Source organism: Triticum aestivum, chromosome 1B (genome assembly GCF_018294505.1).
Source record: "Triticum aestivum cultivar Chinese Spring chromosome 1B, IWGSC CS RefSeq v2.1, whole genome shotgun sequence".
NCBI lineage: Eukaryota > Viridiplantae > Streptophyta > Magnoliopsida > Poales > Poaceae > Triticum > Triticum aestivum.
The window spans coordinates 61981824-61998987 of record NC_057795.1 but is presented as its reverse complement, the minus strand read 5'-3'; the positions used below and the strand labels follow the sequence as shown (position 1 = coordinate 61998987).

Genomic DNA, 17164 nt, shown 5'->3' with positions numbered 1-17164 from the left:
CTGGCTCAGGTGGCGGCTTATGAGTTGATGATTCAGGCGCGGCTGTTGTAAGTACTGGCTCGGTCACGACCGTATCTTCAGTCGGCTTGCTCTTCTTGACCCGTTTGCTGGGTTTGGCTTGTCCACTGTATCAAATCAAAAGGTTAATACATATGCAATGGATTGAAATGAATATCGGATAAGCAGGTTATCATTACCCTGGTGCGGTTTTAGAAGCCGGCAGGGTGGACTGCATTGAGTCGCCAGAGGAAAGGGAAGTTTCCTGATAATCCAAATCAGAAGAATTGAGAGGTTGGCGAGTGAGACCCGCCAAAGGATATAAGGAAGTCAAATCAGAGGTGACCTCGGTCTGGCGCTTCTTTGGGGTGTTTGGCAAGCCGGAGGAGAGCTCCGCGTCCTTGCTAGTCCGGGTCTGCTTCCGGCTCTCATGAATCTGTCGCTTCAAAAGAAATTGAGGATCTTGATAAGCTAAGGGATGTGAAAATCTTACTTTCTGGGTTACTCTGCAGATTTTCTGTCTTCGCAAAGGCTCAGAGTCGGAGGAAATGATAGTGACCTCCTCAGCCTTGTTACGGCTGGCTCCTGTGTCCTCCTGCTGATAATCAGTGTCAATAAGATGCTTAAAAAAGGAGCCAAGAGAGTCAAGGGCTACCTCCGACTCAGAAGAATCTTCTAGCTGAAGCAAGTCGGGGGCGGTGGCTTTCTTACCCTTCTTCTTGGCAGCCTCTTTCCTGGCAGCTTTCTTCTCCTTCCTGGCTTTCTTGGCAGCCTCATGGTCATATTTGACCTTCCAGAATTTGTCACCCACCTGCGAGAATTAGCAAAGGTATGAGTGTGGATAAAACATCGAAAAACTAAAGTAATTTGTTCGGAGGGGCGGTTTACCTTTGGAGCCGTGTTAGCTTTGCGGAAGGGGGCTAAGCCCACTTTACCACAATCTGCCAGGCTCTCGTTCAAAAGGGACTTTGTCATATCATTGATGACATCCTCAGGTAAGTCGTTAGGGCTGTGCCGCAGAGGGTCGTCCTTTCCACCCGTGTAGGTACACATCAAGCCGGGGCGGAGGCTCAACGGAATGACTCGCCAGGCAAGCCAAACCCGGACCAAGTCGATGCCAGTTAACCCATTCCTCAGAAGAGCTTTGATCTTGGCTAAAGTGGGGGCAAGTGTTTTCCGTTTGGCGGCTGTAATCTTGTCAGGCAACTGGTGGTTGGGCCCAAGATGAAGAGCACGAAAGCTGGGCAGAGGGTTTTCACCAGCCGGAGAGGTGTCTTGGCAGTAAAACCATGTCTTATTCCAGTCTTTTGGATGACTCGGCAGGTTGGCATAAGGAAAAATTATGTCCCTACGACATTGGATTGAGACACCACCAAGTTCTAAGCTCTGACCGCTGGCGCACTCATTCTGGCGGTTCAAATAGAATAGCTCTCTGAAGAGCAAAATATTGGGTTCTTCTCCAAGATATACTTCACTAAATACTTGGAAGTTGCAGATGTTAGACATGGAATTGGGTCTGATGTCTTGTGGGTGAAGATCAAAGAAGTGCAACACATCTCTGAAGAATTTTGAGCCAGGAGGAGAGAACCCCGGTTCATATGATCCGTGAAAACAATAACTTCTCCCTCTTTGGGCTGAGGAAATTCCTCCTCCGGGTCAGGAGCACGATAGGACATGATTTCTTTCTTCGGCAGATAGCCGGTCTTCACAAAGTTGTCAAGGGTGCTATCTGTGACAATGGATTTGACCCAGTTGTAGGAAGTAGGTGCTTTTGGTGCCATTGTGATGAAAGCCTAAGACAAAGTAAAAAGGGCCGGTTCAAATTTAAGCCGGGCAGGAAAAACAATACAGTTCATATTCAAGATGGCGGCTTATGAAGGGGCCTACTGGTATAAGGATAATTATGTCAAGATCATTTAAGCCGCCATAGGCTGTATAAGCCGTCTGAACTGTTTAAACCGCCGTGGGTGGTCAAAGTATAAATTAAGCATTGCCTCTTTAAATGCCGGTGATCAGAGTCGCCATGGCTGGATGAATCTAATAAGTGCAGATTTTTGCCTAAGTGTTGCATAAACAGGTTTCACAAGCTGCAACTATTATTTTGGATCAAATGGACGTTCAGAAAAGAAAATTTTCTAGACCTAAAAACATGGTATAGAGAAGTTCATGTGTTCTAATGTGGATTCTTTACAAAGAAAGAAGATCTGCTAGTGCCTAAAGTGGATGCGGAATAGTTACCGCACGAGATCTACGCTACTGTTGGATCGAAAAGAGCTATGGCAGAAGAAAACACGAAGAACTGGGATGAACTCCGAACTGTACAGAAGAACTCGACTAACCCTAGCATGGATCTATGGTGCAGAAAGGGGAAAACTTACAGCAGTAGATTTGTTGCGGAAGGGCGGCGCCGTTCTCTGATCAAGTTCAGGTCGATGCAGCGGCCAAGGTTGACGGAGACGAGGTGCGCTGCGGTGGCGGCGGTGGAGCTTGAGTGACAGATGGGGGCGAGAGGAAGAAGACGAAGAAAGGGAAGAATGAAGAAGACCTAGTCGGGTCTATTTATAAGGAAGGACCATTAAAAGAGCACGAAAAACGAGGAGGCCAAAAACATAAATTATCCAACTGCAAGGACGCCTCGATTTTCAGGATGGTCATCAAGATAAAGATCCGTTGGGATACATTGAACAAAAAAACAAAAAAACATGCATTTATGGCAGGTGATGTCATGGCGGGTTACAACAAATCCAGAGGATGACGTCATGGCAGGTTACGGAAATTTCATAAGGTCAGAAGACTTTTCTTAAGTGTTGAAGATTGACATGAACTAGTCCAAATCAATCTGGGGCCTAATGTTGGGGATATAATTATTAGTATGACCCGCCCAGAAGGGGCCGGGTTATGCTTACAAATATTCTTGAAGCCCATGACTAAGGATAAAGATGGCGGTTCAGTTAAGGGTCCAAAACCCAGAGGCGACTTAAGGCCCATAGTGATAAACTGACATATGTGCGTGACTTGTATTGTAAGGCAAGAATAGTTAAGAGACCGAGCCGGACACTGTTTATGAGCCGGCCGGGACTCTGTAAGCCGTTGGGCGTCGACCTCTGTATATAAAGGGACGACCCAGCGGCGGTTCAGGACAAGTAACATCAACTCGAGAGCTAGGTCAAGCGATTCGCTCCCTGGTTATCGAGACATAAGCAATCCCACTCAAAAGTAGATCGTAGGATTTTACCTTCACCGTAAGGGGCCGAACCAGTATAAACCTCGTGTCCTTTGTCCCGATTAACCCCTTTAAGCTTTCTAGTTGTGATGGCTTCACGACTAAGTCCTTTCACTAGGACATCTGACGTGACAATTTCACGACAACCACCTTATAGATGCCGTTGATGCAGACCACAATCTGCATCCGCTCGTGGACTACCTCCCAAGCTCCGCGTCGGTGCTGAAGCAAACGTAGTCGCAACGGCGGAGCCCGGGGACATAGGTCCACCACGGGGATGCCGCTGCCACCACGCCATCCTTATTTGAACAAACTAATTTCCAAAACCATCCCCAACCATAGGACCGATTGCCTTGTCAGAATAGGATCTGAAGAAACTTTATTCAGCATCGTCATTGCCGCCGCCGAAGCCGAGACGATGGACAACCTAAAAACATAAACTACGAGAGTAAAATACGAGCCACACGCGTGAATCCGGCGACCCCCCTCATCACCGACAACCGAGGTCGCCACTGAAGGGCGGCGGCGGTGAAGACTCCTGCTGGCTGGAGATCGCCTTTCTTTCTTTGAGAGAAAGAAAGAAAGCGAACGACGTTCCTCCTGCCAGAACTTGGAAGGAATCGGAGAAATGCTAGCAAGTTTTTTTTTTTTGGTATCGGGCATGCTTTATGAGTATTTTTTTTGAGTAACTTATGAGTATCTCCTTTCTTTGTTATACATATGATGGATGTACGTACAGGTAAAGGGAATAGATAGGCAAAAAACAGTATGTAACTGTGTCAGATAAGATGGCAATTGTCTAGCAAGTCCTTTTTTTGTCAAATAAGCCCTCCCGCTGTATGAGATGTGAATTCCGAAGCGAAAGTACCTTTCTACACTGGGTTGAACAGGAAAATAGAAAAATAGAAAAAAAATTCAAAAAATTCTTAATTTTATTTATGTCATACTTTCACAAATGTTTATTGTGCACGCATAATTTCATCACGAAATCACATTGGTGAAAGTCGTGCCAAAAAAGAACAATGCTATTTTTGCTCAAGTAACAAGGAACCCCAATCTGTAGTTGTATGTTTTCCTTTTCCTTCTGAGATATGGTTGTATCTTGAAATCTTTCGTTTAACTGATTTTTATAGGAATTATTTCCACATGGGTTGTTTGATTTGTTGAATCTTATCTTACAAATTTTTAGGGTATAGGAAAGAAAATACACTTCCAATAGGGACCCCTACCTCACCCGATACTCTAGCTCAGCCGCTACCACCACATCACCCACCTTCAGCATCCCCCAAGCGCTCTCTCTGGCCTCTTTGTGCACCTCCATGACGTCGTCCACGTCTGACCTACTTCCCAGCTTCTTGATGTTGAGCTTTGCTCCACCCAGCTTCATGTCCCGAAGTGGGGTGGCCTTCACTGTATTTCGATGTCATCCATCCTCCCCACGCAACCCCGTGATATCCGGCAAAAATCTAGGAGGGTGGCGGCACAGGAAAACAAACATTGACGGTGTGATCAAAAAAGATGAAGGGAAAAGCAAAAATAAAATAGAAAACTGAGCTGGTGACTTTTTCGCGAATACGTAAAGCTTGCATATCATTGCATTGATAGGAGGAGTATAATGAATACAAAGGGGGTACAACACATGACACGAACACACAAGCGTGAACATGGTGCCAGGGGCAGAGACATAAGGGATGCCCGACACAAATAGAGGATACACCACAGCTAAACCTACCAAGCCCGAACCAAAAATGACAATGTCGAACTAGCAAGAATTCCAACACCGCCTAAGCCAAAACCGAGAACACCGTGAGCGAGTAAGATAGCGTCTTCAAGAAGGAAGTCGACACCGAGACGTTGTCGCCATCCGGTCCGGAGGAACCAGACCTAGGGTTTCCCCTGAGCTCGAAGAGGGACGCAACAGAGGGCCTTGACAACGCCTCCAAGAAGGGAAACGACATCCGCAGATGCCGCCGCTGCCAGCATCAACAAGCCAAGCAAGGATTTCTCCTTGGCCTAAGGCTGAGCAATCCCATAGCCGCCGTACCTGGAGTCGGAGATGAGGAAGCCAATGCTGGTCGGAGCCACCATGACAGAAGGGGGGTGGCGGGGCTGCACCTATCGTCAGAGGGTGGCACCGCTTCCAGACCCACAAGCGTTGGATCTGGCGAAAGGGGGGCTTTGGGTCGTACAGGGTAGGGCAGGCGGCAAAGCAAACCATGAGAGGGTGGGACGACGACGATCAACAACGCCGGTAAGCAGGGACTGGAGGGATACAGATCCATGTTGTCGTGGCCATAACCGTTGGGATGTCGGTGAACCAGATGAGCTGGAAGGGACGCAACTGCTGGGTCGTGAAGGCCGGAGCTGCCCGGCAGGAGACTCCAGCCATGGGCAATGAAGAGACGTGGGTCCAAGGTGGCCGGGGCCGGAGCAGCCCATCAAGTACCCGCTTGAGGAGCCTCGGTACTGCTACTAGCGCCATAGCCTCGTCGCATCCGCTGATTTATGGGTCTGATTCGTCGGACAAAGGAAAATGAAAAATGGAGTTATGGAAAGGAAAGAAAATATAAGACTCTAGAAAAGAAAGAACAAAGATATCGTAATTAAGCATGACAAGAGGGCATGGAAACCGTGTGACTGCAGAAACCTCCGCCTGCGTACCAACTGACAGAAAGTAGCAAAGCTCTCTCCACTGCGCACGGCCATTCCCGACGTCGATGCCCCTCCGCATCCGCATCCACCGCCGCTGATCCTATCCCCCTGCATCTATCCCTCCGCCTCCGTCTCCGTTGCTCCTCCCCATCCTGCACCTAACCCGCATCCGCCTCCGCCGCCCGTCCTCCTTTACATCTCCGTTGTCCCGCATCCGCCTCCGCCGCTCCTTCACCACCGCCCATGTCAAGCCTCCGCGTCCTCCGCCGCAGCTCCACCTCCACCTCCACCTCCACCTCGCCGCCCTCGCGCTCCTGGTCTCCCACCGCAGCCTTTGCCGCGGCCACAGAGCGTGTCCGCGCCGGGACGCTCAGCCAAGATGATGCACACCACCTGTTCGACGAATTGCTGCGGCAGGTCACCCCGGTCCCCGAGCGCCCCCTCAACGGCTTCCTCGCCGCCCTCGCACGTGCTACGTCCTCTGCCGCCTGCATCAGAGATGGTCCCGCCCTCGACGTCGCCCTCTTCAACCGCGTGTGCCGAGAACAAGCCGGCCCGCGGGTGGCGCCTCTCACAGTCCACACGTACAACATCCTCATGGACTGCTGCTGCCGCGCGTCTCGCCCGGACCTAGGTCTTGCCTTCTTCGCTCGCCTCCTCAGGACAGGCCTGAAGACAGATGAGATCACCGCCAACACCTTCCTCAAGTGCCTCTGCTACGCAAAACGGACGGATGAGGCTGTGAACGTGCTGCTTCATAGGATGTCCGAGCTTGGCTGTGTGCCTAATGCCTTCTCATACTCCATTGTTCTGAAGAGCTTATGCGACAATAGCATGAGTCAGCGGGCGCTCGACCTGCTCCAGATGATGGCGAAAGAAGGAGGTGCCTGCTCCCCCAACGTGGTGGCATATAGCACGGTCATCCATGGCTTCTTAGGAAGGCGAAACAGGCAAGGCATGCAATCTGTTCCATGAAATGATGCAGCAAGGTGTCGAGCCCAGTGTGTGGACATATAGTTCAATCATTGATGCATTGTGCAAGGCAAGAGCAATGGACAAGGCAGAGCTAGTGCTTCAGCAGATGGTTAACAAAGGTGTTCAACCCAATAATGTCACATATAATTGCATGATCCATGGATATTCCACATCTGGGAGGTGGAAAGAGGCTGCTAAATTGTTTAGAGAAATGAAAAGCCGGGGCCTTATACCAGATACTTTTACTTGCAACGCCTTAATGACTTACCTTTGTAAGCATGGAAGAAGCAAAGAAGCTGCAGAAATTTCTGATGCCATGACTGCCAAAGGCCACAAGCCGGATATCGTCTCATACAGTATTTTGCTTCATGGGTATGCCAATGAAGGATGCTTTGCTGATATGATTGATCTCTTTAATTCAATGGAAAGGAACGGCATTGCAGCCGACTGCCATGTTTTCAGCATATTAATCGGTGCGTATGCTAAATGTGAATTAATGGATGAAGCTATGCTCAAATTTACTCAAATGCGGCGACAAGGAGTGAGTCCTGATGCGTTCACATATTCAACTGTAATAGTCGCACTTTGTAGAGTGGGTAGGCTGGCTGATGCAATTGGCAAATTTGGTGAGATGATTGCTATGGGAGTACAGCCGGACAGACCTGTTTATCGCTCCCTAATTCAGGGTTGTTTTATGCATGGTGGCTTGGTTAAAGCCACAGCTGGTTTCTGAAATGATGAACAGAGGTATTCCTCGGCCTAACATTGTGTTCTTCAATTCAGTAATAAACAGTCTGTGCAAAGAAGGAAGGGTTATGGATGCACATGATGTCTTAGACTTGGTTATAGGCATAGGTGAGAGGCCTGATGTCATTACATTTAATTCACTGATTGACGGATATTGCTTAGTTGGGAAGATGGATAAAGCATTCAAAGTACTTGATGTCATGGAAGTAGTTGGTGTTGAGCCTGATGTTGTTACATATAATACACTTGTTAATGGCTATTGTACAAACGAAAGGATCGATGATGGTTTGGCTCTGTTTAGAGAAATGCCGCATAAGAGAATTAAACCTAACACTGTAACATATGACATCATACTGGATGGGTTGTTTCGTTCTGGGAGCACTGTTACTGCAAGGAAAATGTTCCATGAGATGATCGAAAGTGGAATAACAGTGAGTATTTCCACATACACTATAATACTTGGTGGTCTTTGTAGATACTTGTGCGGATGAAGCTATCGCTCTGTTCCAGAAATTAGGTGCAATGAATGTGAAGTTTGATATTGCAATACTTAATACCATGATTAATGCAATGTACAAGGTTGGGAGAAGAGAAGAAGCTAAGGATTTGCTTGCTGCAATATCACCCAGTGGCTTGATACCCAATGCTTCTACTTACAGCATAATGATAATAAATCTTCTAAAAGATGGAGCAGTGGAAGATGCTGACAATATGTTTTCATCAATGGACAACAGTGGTATCATTCCCAGTTCCCGTCTTATAAATGATATCATCAGAATGTTGTTGGAAAAAGGTGAGATAGCCAAGGCTGGAAATTATTTGTCTAAAGTTAATGGGAAGAGTATCTCACTTGAAGCTTCAACTACCTCATTGATGTTGTCCCTCTTTTCAAGGAAAGGGAAACATCAGGAGGATATTAAGTTGCTCCCAGCAAAGTATCAATTTTTTTCGATGGATTTGGTTGACTAGTTGATATGCTGTATATGAGACTAACTCCTCGAAAGCACAGTTCTGTTATTGCTTGCGAAAGCTCTCCTTCCAGAACAAAACCAAATTGCCTACTTTTATAGTTGAGTTCATTTTCCGGTGTGTCCGGATCACATGAAAGTGACATGTCTATGAATCTTTTCATCTTGGATGTGCGAGGAAAGGTAGACAATTAGTGTAACGCGACTGGTTACAATTTTAGGGGTAATAATTGCTTCGGATGGCCATCGGAAAAGGTACACAATCTTGTTCTACTAGCTACCTGTAATTTTGTAATCTCTGTAAAACAGTCCCTTTCCTTACTCATCAAGGAAAACTATTTATATGCCCTGTGGAAGAATGCAATCATAAGATCAGTATCACGGGTAATATGCAGAGACATGTTCAAAATTCACGAGCATGGCCCTCAAAGTAGAAGCAAGAAAGAGTTCATCTATACAGAGAACCGTAGGAAGACTTAAATATGTTTCCAAGTTACGGAAACATGAGGAATCACATGATGAGAAATTGATTTTCATTTTCTATAAAATTTCCGTAGTTATTTTTCATAAGTGTAATTAGAATTGCCTAGCAGTCTCAATCTTGTAAGTTGATGTTTCTAATCTTATCATGCAGTCAAGTTGGATTACGCTGATGTTTCTGTTACGGACCCAGCTGCATGAAGACTTCTAGTAATGTGGAGTGCCTCAAGGCCCATAACCTCAGTGTGGTGTCTATGGCACTAAACAGCTGGTGTCTATGGCACTAAACAGCTAAAGAAGAACTTTAAGCATCATCAGCGAATGCATGAAGGTTCATTTGTCACTGAGAAGATTAAATGCCACTTTCCGGACTGCAAGTGCTCATTTTGAAAGGTGTTATTAACTTTGAATTTCAGGAATCCAATTTGGATAAGCATATCAATTTAAGGCAGTTTGTAGGCCCGTCCTTCGTCTGTGGATTCTCGGGGTTTGGGATTTTGTAGAGGCTGATGAGCATCCAAGCAGGCACATGAGGTTTTCTAAAATTCATATCTGGTGAGCATCCAAGCAAAGTCGCCATGGTGATACTTAAGTTCATTAAGGATCGCATGGTGACTTTGCTTTTGGTGGATGTAAGTCAACATGCTTCATCCAATAATTTTTCGTTTATTGGTGCAATATCTGCATAGCAGTACCATTTTTACTTTTTCTGGGATCATGAGCAAGAACTTTAGTCCCTGAGCGTTAGTCAGTAATCATGTCCCTAGTTTAAAAACTGGACCAGTCGGCCAGTTCGACTGAGGACACCTGGAATGGGCACCGGTCTTGGTCTGGTTAAAAGACCGTCTATGCAAGTTCACTGGTCAGAACCAGCTCCTCTGGACATCAACCAATTTCGTTCATTGCTTTTCTGTAGATTCCGAGAACCTACATGTTCCTGGCTAATTTCAGGCAAATCAGTAATACTGGCAGTCTGGCACGGTTCCATCTTTCTTCCCTTTTATTTTTTTCTGGTTCTAACTTTTGACTAAGGTCACCAAAGCCTTCATGCTGTGGAATGGGTAAACCCGTAAGTGGGATGGTATACGCTAATCAGTTTGCTTAGCTGTTCAATTTAAAGCATAACTGAACTTGCTATTTTTTAGAAAAAGAATAACACTTGTTAATTGCAGCCAAACATATCCGAAGTTCCAATTGAATAAAAATTATGTAAAAAGGTGTCAACCTGGACCTGCCCTATTGAGTTATTGTTGGCTGTCACAGCCGTAATCTTTTGTATCCAAGTGCGCCGCTAGTTTGTTCATGATATCTGGATATTTAAGGACATATAGATTACCACTCTCACTTTCTCATATTTTGAGGGCCTTACCCAATTCCCTTTCTGGTGACACTGACAGGTTGGGATCCAAGTCACAACCGTGGTTGCAGCCGGGAAAGTGGGAGATGAAGCTAGTGTCGGTGTGGAAATGGTTCATCCTCGCGACGACATCTTATCAGTTACGGAGATTGCAGAAGACACGGAGGAGTAAATGCCCGCAATTTTCGATGCTCATTGCCCCGCTCCCTGAACCTGCATATTGTTTCTCACATACTGGAGGTGATTCATCACTTGGGCACTTTGAGGCGAGGATCTCTCCTCGAGGACCATGTTCTGGAGTTCTGTATCAAGCCCGGAATGATGGATATATCAGATTTGAATCTTCTGGCGGGATACAATCGTCTAACCGTCTTGCTAATCTATTTTTGAGGCTGAGGGCAGTCTGATGGAAGCACAGGTCCGGTTCAATTGGGATCATCCTCTGGGTGTTCAGGTTCAGATGCATGAGTTTAGGGAGTAATAGTTTCCTGTATAGCATCTTATATGTTTACTAATGTGATCTTGGATTCATTGCTATGTATATTCGATTTCGATCTTGATGTATATAACGGAGTAAGTTATGATGGATATGCCACCAATTTTTTCTGTGACTCCGTATTTGCCACTCCTGTTAATTAGTTGACTGGCTATTGATCATCTTTAACCTTGTCTGGACTAAACCTACCAAACTCGTCTCATGCATGAACTTGGTTAAAATGGACTGTTGAAGTTGGTGAGCTATTAGTACAGTACCTCACAACTGACAAGAAAGAGCAGAGCAAATCCCAGTTATCGTACGACATAAAAGTAGTGGGACCTACGGTTGAAGTTGGTGAAGCTTCTTTCAGGTAAGGATGATATTTTTTGCACATTACAAAAATTAGGTTGAGAATTAACTTCTTCAAGTCAGCAACACCGAGTGGTTGGATTTTGTAGACAAGACCCCCTTCAGGTGAGAGCATGATTTAGCTACTTTATACTTTTTGTATGGCTGCATGCCCAGTGTATCAAGAACTATGATAAAAGTACCCTTACAGCATGATTTAGGAGATAAAAATGCACTAAATATATACTCTTATCTCTAAAGTTTTGTCCTAGCAGTATGCATATATATACTCCAATATATCGAAACAGCCTTTTATCATTTTGAACACTAAAACAAAATATATTTTTTCTATGCATGATTCATTCTTCTAAACATTTGTTTTGTTATCGTTTTTGTGCAAACTTGTTAAACATTGCTGTCATGTACTAATCAAACTTAGCTTTCATCGGATGTCAAAAAAAAAAACTTAGCTTTCGTTTAATAGTTAAGTAAATTGTTAATAGAGTGAAAGCGAAGTATTACCCTTCTCTCTCAAAAAGATACTAGGATTAGTCAAATCACAGGTTCATCATCATCTAAGGCCATACCCGTACAATCTCTCAGCTTTCATTTAATAGTTAAGTAAATTGTTAATAGAGTGAAAGCGAAGTATTACTCTTCTCTCTCAAAAAGGTACTAGGATTAGTCAAATCACAGGCCCATCTCACTCTGGTTCCTTTTCGCTTTGTAGAGGCAAAAAAGGTAGCGCCCCCGACGGGAATCGAACCCGTAACCTTTCCCTTCGAGTGAGGACAGGGCGTCGACCCGTTGGCTGGGCAGCTGAGGTTGCTCACAGCCCACCCGAGTTCAAGTCCCGGCTTGAACGCGTGGTGCTCGCGGAGTTTCTCCTATAAATAAATGCCAACGAGGGTTAGTCCTTGGGTTGGTCTCATTTTTTTAACCTTTCCCTCCGAGTTAACAGGCAGCTACCACCGCGCCACCCAGCAAGATGCGATCAGTAGCATCCTTTTACTTCTTTCCTTATTTCATCTGTCCTTTTACCTTTTTCCTTTATCGTTTTTCGTTTTTGTTTTTTTTTATTTTTATTCTTCCTGCCTCGATGTTTTTTTATAATTCTTGAACTTTTTCTTCAAATTGATGAACTATTTTTCAACGTGAACTTTTTTTCAAATTCACTAAACTTTTTTCAATTTCAATGAACTTTTTTCAATTTTCAATGAACTTTTTTTAATTTCGATGAACTTTTTTTCCTAATTTAATGAAATTTTCTTAAAATTTGATGAACCTTTTTTCCAAATTCAATGATTTTTTTTCAAATTTGATGAACTTTTTTCAAATTCGATGAACTTTTTCCAAAATTGATGAACTATTCTTCAAAATTGCTGAACATTTTTTCAAAAGAGATGATTTTTTTTCGAATTTGTGAACTTTTTTTGAATTTGGTGATTTTTGGGGATAGGGGGGTTTCTGAAAAAAGAATTTGTAAAAAACTCAACTGACCCGATCAACCATTGACTGTGAGATGGGAAACGACCAACTGCCCTGAAACTAGCGGATCCCGTGAGATGGGAAACGAGCGACTCCTGAACCAGCGATCACCTCCTTTCCTGGGCCGGCCCACGGGAGCTGGCGCATGATGAGCTGCGGGCGCTGGTTGAGAAAAGTGGCGCTTAGAGCGCCAACTAGGAGCTCCCATCACGCCGACTAGTGCGAAGTTCATGTGGACGGGGGCATCAGAGGACTTTATTTCAAATGATTAAAAAAATAGATTTCTAAGTTTTTAAAAAACAAAGAAAAGTCAATGAAAACTTATACACATTCGCGAAAAATTTGTAAAATTTCATCCAGAAATATTATGGTTGCAAACTGCACCAAAAAAAAAATCCCGGCCCAACAACAAAAAATGGCCCATTGTCAAGTATGTATTTGTTTTTTTTTTGTCTACGGCATGTATGATAGTATTTCGTTATGAAAATTTCCTTGAACGTGTTATATATGTATTTGTGTATGTGCAAAAGAATTGATTTTTTCAATGTAGAAATATGTTTTTTAAAGTTCTCCACTGTCCCATCCTCCGTTTGCACACCTTTGTCACATCAACCTTATATGTGGCCACGGGAGCAACGGAGTAGGCAACTAAGAAGTTAGAATCAGCTGATGCCATTCCCCTTCCTATTTCTCTCCGCTCTCGGTTCCTTCTTGTTCTTCTCCTCTAACCCCAAATCTTCCTCTGAAACCTTGTATCTTGTACTCCCTTCGTCCCACAATATAAAAATGTTTTTCAAGCTTTGTTAGTTTGAAAAACATTCTTATATTATGGGACGGAGGGAGTATCAAGTAGCTACCAATCTATGGTGTACTCTACGTGTGAGGCTGTGTGCGTCTCTTTACTTCCCTCTTAAGTTTTCTATTCCTCCCAATCAGGTGTTCCACGTCAAGCAACCAATCGCGCCGCGCCGCTCTACCTCTACCCTATCGCTAAACACTGTAGATATCCTACCTGGACGTCGCAAGAGAGCACCAAGAGGTTCGCTCTTGGAGAGTGTAATATGTTTGGACCTACTGAAATATTAGAATTATTAAAAAGAAAGCTTCTGCTAGCAAGGTATTATAAATAGAAATTGTTATTATTAAGCATTGCAAAGCCCAGCCTACTATAGTAAAGATTATTCCCTCAAAAAAAGTAAAGACTGAAAAACCCTAAACGTGTTTCTTTAGAAAACTCTGTGACAGGGAGATGGGACCCATGCCAATTGACAGAAATTAGCGAACGCTCGTCTCAGTTCAGTTGTGTGACTGCACGGCTATCTCCACTCCTGCTATCCAAGAAAAGTAAGCTCTCGCCACTCCGTGCGAACCCCAGTCGACGGCCGATGCTCCGCCGCATCCGCATCTCCACTCCTGTCATCGGAGGAAAAAAAGCTCCCGTACGAACTCCCGACGCCGATGCTCCGCGGCATCCGCACCCGCCTCCGTCGCCGCCCCTCCCCCTCCTGCACCTAGCCGGCGTCCGTTCTCCGCCTCCCTCTCCGCCACTCGTCCGCCTCCACCAGTACCGCACCACCAGCACGCCGATGTCCCGCATCCACCTCCACCTCCACCAACACCGCCGCCTCTTCTCCTCCACCTCGCCGCCCTCGCGCTCCTGGTCTCCCCACGAAGCCTTTGCCGCGGCCACAGAGCGCGTCCGCGCCGGGAATTTCAGCTGGGAAGACGCACACAACCTGTTCGACGAATTGCTGCGGCAGGCCACCCCGGTCCCCGGGCGCTCCCTCAACGGCTTCCTTGCCGCCCTCGCCCGTGCGCCCGCCTCCGAAGCCTGCAGAGATGGTCCCGCCCTCGCCCTCGCTCTCTTCAACCACGTCTGCCGGGACGAATCCGGCGCGCGGGTGGCACCGCCCACAATCTTCACGTACGGCATTCTCATGAACTGCTGCTGTCGTGCGCATCGCCCGGACCTAGGGCTAGCCTTCTTCGGTCGCCTCCTCAGGACGGGCCTGAAGGCTGACCTGATCGTCGCCAACACCCTCCTTAAGTGTCTCTGCCGCGCGAAACGGACGGATGAGGCTGTGAACGTGCTGCTTCATAGGATGTCTGAGCTCGGCTGTGTGCCTGATGCCTTCTCATACTCCATTGTTCTCAAGAGCTTATGCGACAATGGCATGAGTCAGCAGGCGCTCAACCTGCTCCATATGATGGCGAAAGTAGGAGGTGGCTGCTCCCCCGACGTGGTGGCGTATAGCACAGTCATCCATGGCTTCTTTAAGGAAGGTGAAACAGGCAAGGCATGCAATCTGTTCCATGAAATGATGCAGCAAGGTGTTGAGCCCAATGTGTGGACATATAGTTCAATCATTGATGCATTGTGCAAGGCCAGAGCAATGGACAAGGCAGAGCTAGTGCTTCAGCAGATGGTTAACAAAGGTGTTCAACCCGATAATGTGACATATAATTGCATGATCCATGGATATTCCACATCTGGGCGGTGGAAAGAGGCTGTTAAATTGTTTAGAGAAATGAAAAGCCGGGGCCTTATACCAGATAATTTTACTTGCAACTCCTTAATGACTTACCTTTGTAAGCATGGAAGAAGCAAAGAAGGTGCAGAATTTTTTGATGCCATGACTGCCAAAGGGCACAGAGATGTCATCTCCTACTATATTTTGCTTCATGGGTATGCCAATGAAGAATGCTTTGCTGATATGATTGATCTCTTTAATTCAATGGAAAGAAACGGTATTGCTGCCAACTGCCGTGTTTTCAACATATTAATTAATGGATATGCTAAACGTGGAATGACGGATGAAGCTATGCTGATATTTACAGAAATGTGGGAAAAAGGAGTGAGTCCCAATGTAGTCACATATTCCACTGTAATAGCTGCACTTTCCAGGATGGGTAGGTTGACTGATTCTATGGAAAAATTTAATCAGATGATTGCCATGGGAATTCAGCCAAACACAGCTGTTTATCACTCCCTAATTCAGGGTTGTTTTATGCATGGTGGCTTGGTTAAAGCTAAGGAGCTGATGTTTGAAATGATGAACAAAGGTATTCCTCGTCCTAACATTGTTTTCTTCAGTTCAGTAATAAACAGTCTGTGCAAAGAAGGAAGGGTTATGGATGCACATGCTGTCTTTGACTTGGCTATAGGCATCGGTGAGAGGCCTAATGTCATTACATTTAATTCACTGATTGACGGATATTGCTTAGTTGGGAAGATGGATAAAGCATTCAAAATACTTCATGTCATGGAATCAGTTGGTGTTGAGTCTGATGTTGTTACTTATAGCGCACTTCTTGATGGCTATTTTAAAAACAGAAGGATTGATGATGCTTTGACTTTGTTTAGAGAAATGCCGCGCAAGAGAATTAAACCTAACACTGTTACATATGGCATCATGTTGGGTGGGTTGTTTCATGCTGGGAGAACTGTTGCTGCAATGAAAATGTTCCATGAGATGATTGAAAGTGGAGCAACAGTGGACATTTCCATATACAATATAATACTTGGAGGTCTTTGTCAAACTAATTGTGTAGACGAAGCGATTGCACTGTTCCAGAAATTGCGAGCAATGAATGTGAAGTTCAATATTGAAATATTCAATACCATGATTGATGCAATGTACAAGGTTCAAAGAAAAGAAGAAGCTAAGGAATTGTTTGCTGCAATATCAGGCAATGGGTTGGTGCCCAATGAATATACTTATGCAGTAATGATAAGAAATCTTCTAAAAGGCGGAGCAGTGGAAGATGCTGACAATATGTTTTCATCAATGGACAACAGTGGCATCGTTCCTAGTTCCCGTCTTATAAATGATATCATCAGAATGTTGTTGGAAAAAGGTGAGATAGCCAAGGCTGGCAATTATTTGTCTAAAGTTGATGGGAAGAGTATCTCACTTGAAGCTTCAACTACCTCATTGATGTTGTCTCTCTTTTCAAGGAAAGGGAAACATCTGGAGGATATTAAGTTGCTCCCTGCAAAGTATCAATTTTTTGATGGATTTGGTTGACTAGTTGATATGCTGCATACGAGACTAACTCCTCGGAAAGCACAGTATGTTATTGCTTCCGAAAGCTCTCCTGCCAGAACAACTGTATAAGAAATCCGAACTTTCTACTTGTATGGTTGAGTTCATTTTGCAGTGTGTCCAGATCACATGAAAGTGACATGTCTATGAATCTTTTAATCTTGGATGGGCAAGGAAAGGTAGACAATTAGTCTAACGCGTCTGGTTACAATTTTAGGGGTAATTACTTCTGATGGCGATTGGGAAAAGATAGGAGCCTCTTTGATTTAAAGGATTTTGCATATGAATTCTTTGTTTGATTTGTTGCGTTTTATCTTATGGATTTTTGCACAGCATATTCAAAGAAATTTTCTATGGAATATTAGGGGTAATGACTTCTGATGGCGATTTGGGAAAGGTATACAA

At 45.0% G+C, this 17164-nt stretch overlaps 1 protein-coding gene and 1 pseudogene across 1 annotated transcript; both read left to right on the top strand.

Moving 5' to 3' along the window:
- Nucleotides 1-5841: 5841 nt before the first annotated feature.
- Nucleotides 5842-11056, top strand: LOC123106907 (protein Rf1, mitochondrial-like; annotated as a pseudogene).
- A 2963-nt stretch (nt 11057-14019) lies between these two features.
- On the top strand, nt 14020-17118 carry LOC123106890 (protein Rf1, mitochondrial). Its single transcript, XM_044528929.1, has one exon. The coding sequence runs from the start codon at nt 14099-14101 to the stop codon at nt 16739-16741; it is 2643 nt and encodes an 880-aa protein (XP_044384864.1). The 5' UTR covers nt 14020-14098; the 3' UTR covers nt 16742-17118.
- The last annotated feature ends 46 nt before the right edge of the window (nt 17119-17164 follow it).